The sequence below is a fragment of the Sceloporus occidentalis genome, unplaced genomic scaffold, assembly GCF_023333645.1.
Source record: "Sceloporus occidentalis isolate IW3139 unplaced genomic scaffold, rSceOcc1.0.p SCAF_4, whole genome shotgun sequence".
Lineage (NCBI taxonomy): Eukaryota > Metazoa > Chordata > Lepidosauria > Squamata > Phrynosomatidae > Sceloporus > Sceloporus occidentalis.
Window position 1 is genome coordinate 200,466,161 of NW_028316984.1, and position 14,349 is coordinate 200,480,509.

General features: G+C 39.4%; 1 protein-coding gene across 4 annotated transcripts in view; it reads right to left on the minus strand.

The window, feature by feature from the left end:
• Positions 1-14,349, minus strand: part of DDHD1 (DDHD domain containing 1) — a 65,781-nt gene that overhangs the window by 17,639 nt on the left and 33,793 nt on the right. For all 4 annotated transcript variants that reach the window (XM_089522904.1, XM_089522902.1, XM_089522903.1 and 1 more), the window contains 4 exons: positions 12,316-12,444; positions 10,864-11,011; positions 4,563-4,669; positions 3,593-3,699 (listed from right to left, as the gene is read on the minus strand). In XM_089522904.1, coding sequence (XP_089379030.1) covers positions 3,593-3,699; positions 4,563-4,669; positions 10,864-11,011; positions 12,316-12,444 — 491 coding nt within the window. The remainder of the gene's footprint in view (positions 1-3,592; positions 3,700-4,562; positions 4,670-10,863; positions 11,012-12,315; positions 12,445-14,349) is intronic.

The window sequence follows — 14,349 nt, forward strand, 5'->3', positions numbered from 1 at the left end:
TCAAGTCGTTTCAGACTTATGGCAACCCTAAGGTGATCCCAGCATGGGGTTTTCTTGGCAACTTTCTTCAGAGCGGGTTTGCCACTGTCATTCTCTGAGAGAGCGTGACTTGCCCAAGGTCACCTAGTGGGTTTTCATGGTTGAGCCAAGATTTGAACCCTCATTTGTGGAGTCACAGTCCAACGCTCAAACCACCACATCATGTTGTCTCTTTCTCTACCCTATTCATCCCTTGTCTTTTTTCTAAGCTTACAAAGGTTGTAATCTTTGTTCACAGAGATATTGCTTCAGGCCCTTGCTCATTTATGCTGCCTTTTTCTGCATCTTCTCTAATAATGCAACAACCTTTATGAGACGTGCAGTATATACCCTGAAGGCACCAGATCCTATCTGAACTTGGAAGCTAATCATGGTCACTGCTGGTTAGCAATTGGGAAACTGCCATAGAATCATAGAGTTGGAAAAGACCACAAGGGCCATCCAGTCCAACCTCCTGCCATGCAGGAAATCCAAATCAAAGCATCCCCGACAGAGCTGTAGCCTATATTTCAGAGGAAGGAACTGAAAAAACCACCTATGAATATTTCTTGCCTAAGAAAACCTGCTGAAATTGATGGGGTTGCTGTAAGCTGTATGGTGTAAGTAAACAGGCAACAGGTGACATACAATCAAAAGTGCTAAAAGAAGATCAGTCAAAATAGGGGGATTGGGCAACATCACATGGTCCAGAGATGGCACTCAGCCTGTAACTGATCTTAGAAGAGTTCATCTGCCCATGTGCCCTTAATTTTTAATATTCCCCTAAGGGCCAGGGAGAATGGTTTCATATTCTTGCCCCCTGGACTATTATAAGCCCACAGAAGGCTTTTTTTCAACTAGGAAGTAAAGCAGAATTCATTTGTTTGAGGGTCCCTGGGGCCAAGTATGTGGTGAAAACAGCTGGGGAGGACAGTAAAAACATGGCAAAAAAACATCCCAGCTAACCTAGAGGAGCGAAGGCCATTTTAAAAGTATATTTCCTACTTCCAAAACTGGGGCAGTAGAGAGACCATGGGGCCACACAAATGGGTCTTGGAGGCTGAATGCAGTCTGCAGGCTATATTTACCCCACCTCTGGCCAACAGTGAACTGCTATTGAGTTCTATTATCACATTATCCTTCTCAATCTCTCTCCCTTGCCTATGGATTGGTAACTGAAGGTTTTGGAAAAGAGACTCCTGAGGGAATGTGTTTGTATGCTGGGAGTGGGCAAGGGCTCTCAGGGGCGGTTAAAATGTTTTTGAAGGCCATACCTGGCCTTGCACTACCGTGAATTACTGACCAAGTCTCATTATCACAGGGCTCCTTTGCTATTTCTCCAGTGCCTATGGGCTGATAACCAAGGGGGCTGGAATTGCTATGTCTGAAAGGAAGGTGTTGGTTGTGGCTCTGGAGCCTTTAGTTGTTGATTCCTAGCGTGCAGGAAATTCCAACCAAGTAAGAAGTGACAGCACTGTGAGATGTCCTAAATCATGTTTTCCTTTCCAGGTAACTTTTCTACATCTAGTTTGGTAATACACTCGTCCCCCGGGTTACGAAATTAATTCGTTCCGGCGCCATTTTCGTAACCCGGAAGTCTTTCGTTAGCCGAATCCCCATAGGCGCTAATGGGGAAAGCCGCGTTTTGGTGCGAAATAGCGCCGAAAAGCACCAAAACTTTTTTCGCAAGCCGGGGAAACGTTCGTAACCCGGAAATAATTAATTAATGTTTTTTTCTTCGTAACCCGAAAAATTCGCAACGCGGCGCGTTCGTATCCCGGGGGACGAGTGTAGAATACTGAACACCAGACAAGAGGAGTTTCCTTGTTAAAGATGTTCTAACAGTGGGGATGAGTAAGTGAGCCCCACAAGTAGGCGCAAGTGTAGTTTGGGACCATTACCATCCTCTTTTTAATAAGGAATGCTTATGTTATTGTTCATTCCTGCTAGAGGTGGGTCCTACTGATAACATGGACTTCTTGAAAGACAAATAAATGGGCTCTAGAGCAATCCAAGCCCAAACTCTCTCTAGATGTCAAAATGACAAAACTGAGGCTATCATACTATGGATATTTCATGAGAAGACACAAATCATTAGAAAAGATTACAATGTTTGATAAAATGGAAGGCAGTAGGAAAAGAGGAAGACCACATTACAGGTGGATGCCCTGAGCATGCAGAACCTGAGTAGGGCTGTTGATGACAGGGTGTCTTGGAGGTCTCTCATTCATGGAGTTGCCATTAAGTTGAGGCTGACAATAGTCATCACATGCACTTACATCATTCAAAGGAATATAGCATCCTGTGCAAAGTGGTCCTACTTCTATCAACAAAATCACTTAACTTACCGTATATACTTGACTATAAATCAACCTCATGTATAACTTGACAGAATGTTTTGGGGCCACAATTATAGATTTTGATATGGCTCATAGATAAGTTGAGAGTAAAACTTATGGGCATGTAACTTACGAAATTCCAAGAACTTACGAAATTCCAGCAGGAATAAATGGTTGTGCTCATAGTACAGGCTGGATGGATAAGAGTATGGGGGTGGTGGGGTGGTCAGTGTTTCCAGGACAGATTACATTCTTGCCTTTCACTAGGAGATGGTTTCTTTTTAAAATATGGTGTGTCCACATTATATGCCATGCTGGAAAAAAGGGAGGCACGCGCCGGAAGAAAACAATGTGGCATGCTCCCGTGGCATGCACCCTGCATGCTGCCACCTCAGGCACAAGCCCCATCCATTTGAATGGGGTTTGAGCATCCGTGCTTTTTCCCTTACGCGACTCGGGTTTTTTGGGTCAATTTTTTGACTAAAATTTCTAGACCTATACATTAGTATATACAGTATTTTTTCAAGGCATAGGAACTGTCAGCTTTTACAGTCTGCCTGTTTGTCATTTTCACAGACATGCTCCATTAGCCCTAGACATCACAGGCAATGGCAAGAGATGATGGGGGCTGCTGTCTTCCTATATTCCTATATTTGGAGGGCTACAGTTGGCCATCATTGATATATTGTTTTGCTACTATTTGGTCATCTCAAGCGCAAAAGAAAATTCAAGGATGAGGGATATGGACAAAATGATTTTACTTTTACTGATGATGGGCTTGGATACACAGTTTAAAGCAGTGGTTCCCAACCTTCCTTTAATACAGTTCCTCATGTTGTAGTGACCCAAACCCATGAAATTATTTTCGTTGCTATTTCATAACTATAATTAAATAGGTGTTTTCCAATGGTCTTAGGCGACCCCCATGAAAGGGTCTTACCATGGGTCCTATTTTGGGAGAAAAGCGGGATAAAAATAAAATAAATAAATAAAATAAATAAGGGTCATTCGACCCCCAAAGGGGTCCCGACCCACAGGTTGGGAACCACTGGTTTAAAACAATCAACAGTGTATAGAGGAGAAACCACTTTTTTCTTCCTTCTATGCAACAGGAATGCATAGGACTAAACGACAATGACTAAATCCTGCTTCAAGATTTAGAAACTTCAGTATGATTAAAATAGGACATCCAATAATGGTCACTTTAAATCACACACCTAAAGATACATACATACCTCATCTCTGTAGAGGGGGCTTGTGTAATACATTATGTCCATTGCACTACTGTTAAGCATATCCCTTAAGCCACGGACCTTATCTGGAGTAATAGAGTCAACAGTGTCTAAAGTAAAGAAAGGAGATCCAAGTGTTTGACTGAGGTATGATAAAACTTTAGAGGGTGTTTAAAACCAACAATTCAAGACACCATGGGTATACATTTCCAGGAACACACCACTCTGGGACCAAAGAAATCTCACAAGTGCTGAGATAAAAAGACAAGTAAGCTACTGAATGGGTCCCCAACCCCAAGACGGCACAGTGGTTTTCAAACTCCCTTCCAGGGAAGCTACAGTGGTTTCCTCAGTGAGAAGGCCAGCAACAACAGACCAACACTCCTTCCAGGTGAGCAAACAATCTGCCCACTGTTACCAATCTTTCCATCCTATTCTCTTTTTTAAGTAGATAGATCTACATTTTCTCTCTTATTTTCAACTAGTTAGATGTTGGGTCTTTGGAGTGATAGCACTAACAGACCCAAGCAGCACGCTATGTGAGCTGAGAGAACAATCCAGAAAATGATCAGGAAGCCTTTGCAATATGACAGAGGCTCCCTGGCAGGTGACACTGAAAAAAGACACTTGACAGAAGGAAGTTTGAAAGCTATTGTCAGATATAAAACAAAGACCACTATTTGACAAATACAGTCAGCCCTTCTTATACACGGATTTGTTATACACGGATTCAAGCATACACGGTTTGAAAATGTTCCAAAAAAGTATAAATTTCAATTATCAAACCTTGATTTTCCATTTTTTATAAGAGACACCGTTTTGCTCTGCCATTATATTTAATGGGACTTGAGCATACACGGATTTTGTTATACACGGGGGATCTTGGAACCAAACACCAGCGTATAACAAGGGTCCACTGTATAAGCACTGTTGTTCTAGTTGCTCCAATGAATGTCTTCAACTGTAAAAGTACCTCCATCAAGTGCAAGTTTGGATCTCCATTCAACTGGAAGGAACTCAACATGCGTTGCATGATTGGAAAAATATTTGTCTTCTATTTTCCTTGCAGTATCTCGCATCCTGGAAAATTTGAGATAATAGCATACATTTAATTGAATACATTATCTCCATGCTTTATTTTTCAATCATTCTCAATAGACCAAGAAGGCTTTCTGTTTATTGTGATTATCTGGGAAGCAGGTATGAGTAAAGACGCTACAAAGAGAAACCCATGGTTAAGCAGAATTTTTTCCAACCTGGGTCTTTCACATTCTTCTCCTTCACTGCACCATGTTTGCCTAGAAGTCTTAAAACTGGTTTGTAATTCCAGTGTACATGTTTTTAAAAAAATGGTGCTTAAAGACTTCATCATTAAGGTGAGTAAGGCGAGTCAGAAATTTACAAGAAGTTTTAGTCTGTTACACAGTCACAGTTAATTTCTATACATTCTAATCCTGTGATCTTCTTCTAGAATAAAACCTGCTGTGGGACCTCACTGGTCACTTCTCTCCAGGATGAAAAGGTGCCACTATTGAGCACCCTTTGGATTCGGCCGGTCAACCAATTACAAATCCATGTAACAGTTGCAACAGATGTGAAATACTGAGCCTAGTGAGGGGGCACCATGCATAGAATGAATATGTGAAGATTACATATTTATTTTCACATGTGCAGGTCATGAGCACATGCTTAGAATTCTCTGAAACAAATTACACAGCTTGGAAATTTGTATAAATGGCGTCCCATGCTTTTCATAACCAGTTTGCTACAAGTATGTGTCACACATGACACAGTCATGGGACAAGGCAGGATGCCACAGCACACAAGGCCATTTTGTGACACTGAGTAGATTCTGCAACTCTTCTGCTTTCTATTTGACAGAGCACAAGTTAGAGGGCACAATGTCTGCAAGGAACATTATTTAGGCTACTGAATCCCAAATTGAGAGCCAGCATCATATAGTAGTTTTGATTGTTGGGATGGCTTCCAGGACAACAGGTTTCAAACCCCTGCTCACCCATGGTAACCACTGGGTGACCTGTGCAATTCATACCCATTAAGCCTTAGAGGAAGGCAATGGCAAACTTCCTTGAAAAAAGTCTGGTGAAGAAAACATAGGATAGGGTTGTCATAAATTGGAGTTGGCTTCAAGACATGGAACAACAATCCTAAACCGAATTTCCAAAGGCACAAAAATGTAAACCAGTCTGCAAAGATTGAAAGACTGCATATAAAGAGTCTCTTATGTGAACTGTTCCTACGTATCGTGTCTCTAGGGAAATTCCTTCACTGTAATGGAGAGAAGTCCCTCAAATCAGGGACCTAAAGGTAAACTGAAGATTTATATTTTATATCCATCTTTCATGGCATCTTCTCAAACCACACAGATAAGTTTAATATCAGAGTTTTCATTCTCAGTCTAAATGGACTGGTGTACAATTGAAGGCTTAAGTGTTCCACTGTTAAAGGACAAGATGTCTTTGTCAATCACTCTCTTGAATTAGTGATCTTAACTGCAGCCCTGAGTGGAGTCTTGTTTGGCTGCTGGAATTTGCTGAGTCCTTAAATGTCAAGGAGGGATTTCAGTCAATGAATGATAAAATTCCTAACCTTGTCACACAACCGAAAGACTGTCATATGATGATGTGGCAATCACATGGAAGGGCTTCATTTAGGATACAGGTATGATTGTGCTAAAACCTGGGCAAAATCAAGTTGTGTTTTTCCAAAATCAAGGAAGCTGCACTTCCTTAAAATAAACTGTCAATATACCTATACTTAAACAACATACCAAAAACAGATCTTTAAAAATGTGGAGTAGTTTTTGTCCAGTATGTGTGTAAATGCACTTTTCAAGAACAGAATGTTGCATAATACAGTTGTTTTCTCATCATCATCATCATCATCATCATCATCATCAATTTATATCTCCCCTTTTCTCCCCGTAATGAGACTAATGATTAGGTAATGGCCCCTCTTGTTTCAATGGGTCTTCGGGAGCTAACTGTTTACAAGGACAGAGCTGTTAACAATCTGTTGCCTTGTTTCATTTTTAATGGCTTTTTAATGGGCATGGCTTTCAAAATGTTCTTAATTCTATTCATATTATAATTATATCTGAACTTGTGTATGTTTTTAGTGAAGCAAACCTTTATTTGCATATTTTAATTTTTAAGTTGTCTTGAGTTTCAGGGCTTGGAAAAATGAAACAAAATGAAAGAACGAACACCCCATATTTCTCCCCATCTACTCCTTCTGCCCAGATTTTTAAAAACACGAGAATGTCACTACTAGACTAAAGATGATTAAAGACAGTAACATTTCCAAACAATAATTCTTTGTCTAACAGGACTGACTCCAGGTTCCAGAGTTCTAGGACAAAGGACTCAATACTGTTTTATTCTGGATTACAATATTTTCTTCTATTTATCAGACACCTTGCAATTTGTTTAAAGGCCAGAATTTTGCTCCTGCTATACAGTCACAATACCAGACCATCAAATATTTTGTTTACCATCTCAAGCACCATCTTTTGACTTACTAATTTAAAGTAAATCCTGACACATTCCCTTGTGACTAAAAGCACTTAAATCAATACAGCATTATTGCCAAGCTTGGTACTAAAATAGAATTGCTTACCATCCTAAGGAACAGGCAGCTATACATTTCAGAATGAATAATTCTGGAGAACAAGAACTCGGCTTTCAATAGAGAATAAACAATGTGCTAATTAAAACTTACTTCAGTAACTGAATTACACTAAAAGCCAAAAGTCTATTTGAATGGACATGACTTTGCCAATAATAAAAGCAGCTAACATCCCAATAAATATGTATAAAAGTAGGCAGGGAAACTATCTAGGAGATAAAAATAATAATTAAAAAAGCAAGCCTAATATTTGCCTAAAAAGAACTATTTTGCCACGATGCATGCCACAAGGCAGAAAGGTAAAAGATCTGCATGCTGTTCCCACCAACTGAACCTCATTTGATGCCCAGATATGCCCCAAAGTCTTTCAACCTGACTGCAAGAAAATGATCACAATTCATAGATAGGAAGCCAGTGTTTAAAGTGTGCTGAGTCTGTACATAAACCATTAAACCTCTAGATTCATTCTACGGATTTAAAAGGTAATAAACAGCACCGTAAATACACCTGAAAGATAAGAGTACTCAGTGAAGATAGTTCCATGCATGAAATTACATGCTTCCTGAAATTAGTGCTAGTTACAAGCTTCAGTTGTATTCTATAGCAGGTGAAGCTAGCAATGGGAAGAGCATAGCTTCCCTGGCCTGAAATGAAAAAAAATGGGGATTGTATGTCATCTACTGATTAGTAACAATTTCCCAACCTTCTTGGATATTCTCCCTCAATGGTTTTATGATGATGCTCATTAGCAAGGCACACAAAACAGAACTCTGTAGGACATCACAGGCCAAGTATCCAGTACAAGTCTTTCTGAGATTACCTACTAGAACCTGCCTTCCAGGGAGGGCAAGAAATCACTGTTAACATCACCTCTACTTAGAAAAGCATTCAAGAGACTACTATGCTCAACAGTATGGTACAAAAGGCAGTGCAATGGCACTTCTAGCTCCCATGGTAGGTGAGAGAAATGGATTTGAATCAAACACATAAGATTTAATAAAAGAGTTAGAAACACATGAATAGAATAGAAATTGTGTTAGACTCTATAAACGTATGCTATAATTAAATTACATATATATAATATGGAACCACATATATACATGTATACTATTATAATCAATATATCTATTCTAATAGGATTGAGTAAAGGTCAGCTGAGGCCTTTAACTAAAAGGGAATTTTATAAAAATATATGGGTTAGTAAAAGAAAGAGTTTTTAGATAAGCTTTTTATAACACTGTTATTTATTAAATATATTGTTTTACAAGAATAAAGGGAGGTTATATTGTTGATAATAAATAAGATACGTTTATAAAATATGCTGGACTTAGTTATTTTAAATAGTATTTTTTTCCTCTATTAAGATTATCAAAATGGCTAAGTGTTCTCTCTCTCTCTCTCTCTCTCTCTATATATATATATATAATGAAATAGACTTGCATTACAAATATAGCAGTTAAATTAGACAAAGAAGCTTCAAAGGAAAAAACTTTTGTCTGCACCTGTAAATCTAGAACAATGTGACAAGGGAGAAATAAATCAAGAGATACCGGAGTTTTATTCTCACTAATTGACAAGAATACTTTTTTTTATAAAAGGGTGACTTAAAATTCAATAAAATTTCTAACTGACCATGCGTAATGGGGGGTGATGAATATTAGAAGACACCTATTAATCTATAATGGCTAATTTAAATGGTCATGAGACGTATGATGAGATATGTTATGAGCGGAGTTTTTACATACTTGGAAAGGTGGTCTTAAAATTGATCACATGTCTAGATCTAGCCAATAAAAAAATGAGATAGAAATATTGTAACAGAAAATGTCTTATAAATACTGTGTAAAACCTCAGACGGTGTAAAGCCTACTTGCCTGAGACACCCCTTCTTGCAAGATTGTAACTAATAAATTGGAAATTGTTGCTTCACTTGTTTTGTCCTGATTCATTTGATTTGGTACTTTGGTACTTAGAAAAATCTGTATCTCACAGTAGGCTGCCTGCCAAGGTCTTTTTTGTGTTAAAATGTGTCCTAGAAGTGAACAGAAGGTCTAGTAGATAGTCCCCTTCATCCAAAAAGACCAAAGTCCTGCTAGAAAAACATCATTTACACAACCACTTTGCCCAAAAATGAAACACAAAACATTGGCCAGAAATTATCCAACACACTACAGTCTGATTATGACTGTTGTTGTTGACCAGCAAAGATGTTACTTTAAGGTGATACCAGTAAGTCTGCCTTAATTTTAGTGGGGAAAAACCCACTAGAAAATGGAATACATCAAACAGCGTGCTAAACTATATTTCCAGTAGCTGATGAAAGGCCCTTGTAATATACAGGCTAACTCTGCTCCAGAAACACAAACCTTCAGCAGATTCAGAAAAGCTTTTACCCAGATACACAGTATACTTAGAATTAATCAATTCTCCATTTGACAGCAACTCAAAACATATTGTCCTCCCAGGTCTTATCCCTTTCTATTTCCCCCCAATACCAAGCTACAGCTCTCCAAGAATGACATTCGTATTTCACAGCTCAAACTTCCTCCCACAGATTTGCTCATTATCCCAGGCCACTACTGATATATACGATCTTTCGTTTCCCCAATATCACCAATAGGATAGCATAACTCATCATTCCACATTAACACAAATATGCCAAAGCACAGCAATTAAGCATGGCAAAACAATGTCTGGACCATTATCCTAACAGCTCTCCATCCATCCCAACTGCCATTACTCTGGCTTCAGAGAGAGAGAAGAAGAGGAAAGAGTATCTCCATAATGCTTAGGGTCAGAAGCAGATGAAAGGCCTTCCCTCCATCCCAACTGCCACTGCCCTGGCCTCAGAGGCAGAAATGAAGAAGCAGGCACAGTTCCACCATGCCTAGGCTCAGCAGATGAAAGACCCTGCATTATTTCACTGCCTTTCCTGAGGGAGAGAAGAAGAACAGACACAGTTCCATCATGCCAAGGCTCATTGGTTGATGAAAGGCCCCCCCCCCATCCCAACTGCCACTGCCCCAGCTGCAGAGGGACAGTGGAGGAAGACACAGCTCCATCATGCCACCTGGCTCCAAAAGGAAATGAAAGCCCTCCTTCCATCCCAACTGCCAATCTGTGGCCTAAGAGGGAGAGAAGAAGAGACAGACATATAGCTCCATCATGCTTAGGTTCATCAGCTGATGAAAGGCCCTCCCTCCATTCCAACTGCTATCACTGTGGCCCTGGAGAGAGAGAAGAGCAGCTAGAATTTACTGGACTTAAAAGCCCTTTCCCCACTGCCATTCTCTTCTCCTTGTGTCTGTCCTATTTAGATTGTAAGCCGGAGGGCAGAGAACTGTCAAATGAACAATATGTAAGCTGTTTTGGGAGGCATTTTGGCTAGAGGTTGGTGCATTAACACTTAAATAAATAAATAAATAAACAAATAAATGCCATATCAAAGTAATATTCATAGTATCTTTGCCAAAAGACTTGCAGCTTAAAAATTACGAGACAGAAAAATGAAAAGGACTGTATCATGTCAAGATGATTCACAATATAAAGGCGGCACATTTTCTAAAAACAGAAAAACAAAAAATTATCCCTGAAAGACTTTCAAGAAAGTGAAATGAAGCACTTACATGGCAGTGTTTTTGATAATCCTTCCTTGGTCCATTTTCTGTCCAATGCCATGGACAACAAACACAATGTGAGTTGTTGGTGATGGCATGTCTTCTAGTGTAGCTTCTTCAACATAGCCTCTATGAAGCCTTGTTCCACTGCTTGAAGCTGCAGAAAAGCAATGGTGACTGTTTAATTCAAGTTAAAAAGGCCTCTCCCTTCATCTCCTGTGGCAACTAAAAGCATTCTCCAAGTGATTAGGCAGAAGTGTTATCTGTACAGTCGTTCTCTCTCACACACTTTCACAGACCTCTGAAGGAAAAACGGAGTTGGTAATACATGTGATTTATTTGTGTGGCTAACTGTATTTCAGTAAAATTGGTCTTTTACATCTTGTTGTAGACCTACTCCTTATTCCTAATGAGTCGAAATTATCCTTTTGGGCTGCTGCCCACTTGTAAATGGAATTGTTCATTATTTGTCTGCAGCCACACATCTTTCTAACAAATACTTTGCCAAATGCACATTGGGAATTTGTGATGTCTCTACCTCTGAGGCTGGGTTGTCCTGACGCTGATAACCAGAGTCCGTCAGTTTGGAAAAAATGGGAAACTTTTTGTTAGTTAGAGACTTCCAAATTAACAGAATAAGCAATCAAAGAGAGGAGCAAAGAGGCTGCATCTCTGGACAAATGACTCATGTACGACTTACCTGACTAAACTGAGATATGATTGTTCAAACGAGGCCAGAGGTGTACTTTTATTTTGTCATGTGCTAAAGAAGAGACGTTCTTAACTTAATAACTTGGGATACCCTGAATAGAAGTATATACCATTCAAAGGAAAGTTTTCAGTTGCTTTCCCCTCTCTCCCACCCCTTTCTCTTTCACACCACCCCAGGAATGGTTTAAACACAAACAGGAATCAGCATGCCAGTGTTTGTATTTATTGTTAGTACTGGAAATCAACAGTTGTTTTTCTTCCAAAGCTTTTCTTCTTTGTTTGTTTTTAACATTCTTTCTGGGTCTTTCCAGCAAAGCTGATCCTCAGGGTGGCTTATAAACAGTTTTACATAATACAAAAGCATGCCCCCTAGAAAGCTTAAAACAATACAGCCTAAAATTTAAAATATACACAACACCACTGGTAAACAGCAGTTATAATTTTTTTAAAAGTCCTTATTTGACCCAAGAGCTGCTCAAGAGAACAGGACAGTATTAGTTTGGTGCCTACCACCACAGAGTTCACATAATCCCCTTAACTACAAAAATGGGTAATAACGGAGAGGCTACAGTTCGCATTTGGATGGAGAGCCAACTCCTTTTTGAACAGCTTCCACACAAGAGCAATGAATAAAAATACTTATTTCAGTCTTCAAATTTTATATGGACTTGCTTTTCCTTGTCAGAATAAAAACTATTTAAGGTGAAAAAAATATTTTGTTAGCATGTATTAAAATGTAAATAGCCTTACCTTTGGAAAAACCTAGCTTCTGAGTGACAGTTCTAGCAATTTTAGAGGTCGTTGCATCACTGTAGAGATACACTTCATCCACACTGTGCCAGTCAACATGGTTGCGACTCAGCTTCAAACTATGAATAGCTGTAGCAAAAAAGAACCGGCTTTAGTTTAAGGAAAGAAGAGGGTCAGGACCTCTCACAAAGCCAGGAAGAGTAAAAAAGAAGGGAAGAGAAACACAAAAGCAAGCATGTGGCTATGTGTATTCCAAGCATCTGCATATTTCCTGTACTTTTGATTCATAAGAATACTTTACATATTAGTTTAAAAGACAGTGAGTGGGTGCCTATAAGGTCCCATAAAAGTCTAGTACATATTGATCCATCTTTGACAGTGATTGATGGACTGAAGCTCAGAAACCAAAAGGTCATGGATTGTAAGCCTCCTTGTTCTGCATTCCACCATTTAACACAGTTCTAAAGCACAAACATTAAAATCTACATTCCTTTTAGTTCAGGTTGTTTATTTATGATGTGTCTACACTGTGCTCTCACTTGTCCAGTTTTCACATGGCCAGGAGTAGGATGAGTTTGCAGAATACACACAGCCTGCATGTTAAGTGAAGACTAGATTATGCATTTTAGACAGGCAGTTTACTACAAACAACAGTAGTGTGCATTCACAAATTTAGAACTAGGGAGCGTCTACTCTGTTATTTTCCCTCCCTTGCTCCTCAAGTAACTGTCTGGAGGTATCATTATACACAATCAGGATATCTCTCTTGATGCACACAGCTGCCTGCATTTCTAAAAATCTGGTGCTTTCATCAAGGTGTGTAAAATATTTATAGCCTAGTGCAGTAACTCCATAGCACAACAGACTGAAACAAGATGACTCATCTGTGTAGCAGATAGGAAGGACTTATGTGCAACTGCTCTGCAGCAAAAGCAGAGAAGACAGTGCATGGAAAGGCAAGCGTGTGCTAGCAAGCCTTGAACATGCTGATAAATGTTAAACACTTAGATTATACATTATGAAGTGCTGGACTAGATGTTACAGATATTTGCTGTCTCTTCACCCTCTCTTTTTGTTTTTAAAGAAAAAAAGAAGATTTGGGGGAGACAAATGTGAAGTTGTGAGGTGAATTAGCCTTTTCTATTGCCTGTTGCTTCTCCATTCCAATGGAGAAGCTGCATTCATATTTTCAGATTTCTAAATGCTCTTTTTGCCTTGTGTTGTTATAACTTTTGGCCTGTTATTTGCCCAAGGCTGCAATGCTAGGAATGCTGTGAGTGATAAAAATTTGTAATTGCATCATGATCAGCAAAGGGTAAGTGTGTTCTTCATTGAGGACTAAGCAACGAGCCTGACTATTATTATGCTGCTGTCCAGCAGTGAGGTAAATAAACCCACCAAGTGGAGACATAACTGATGTGGCAAAGCAGAACTGAGCAGCAACCCATCTGAATGTGCACTAGAAGCTCTAAAGCAGGTGTTCCCAACCTGTGGTGCCCATATGGCAAGGATGGCATTTCAGGGGGTGCAACAAAGAGTGGCTTATGTCCTTGACTGATGAGTCACGAGTCATCAGACATTTTTTTCCTTAATAAATTAGAATCTAATTGCTCAATTTAAAGTTTTATGCACTTAGATAAAAGCTTATACAGTATTTCAAAAAGCTTATTCAGTTTGTTCACCCACAGTATTGGATGTGATTAAACTTGTGGTCCAAAAATTAGAAATTAGACTTCTACATCCTCAAATGTGGTATCACTTTTGAAGGGGGTGTGAACATTAGTCAAACATTTCCTAGGGGTGTGGGGCATAAAAAAGGTTGGGAACCACAGCTCTCGAGATTCTGAAGTAGGGCTTTGGGCAGCTGAAGAACCCATGTGTGCAATGCAGAGACAGACTACGAAGAAGAAATTGTTTACTGCTGGCAATACCTGCCTAGTGCTAATCATGAGGGGTTTTTAAAATCGATAAAACAGGCTTGATGAATCATGTCAGGGAGTGGCTGACAAATGCAAGTTTACATCAAGGCTGAAG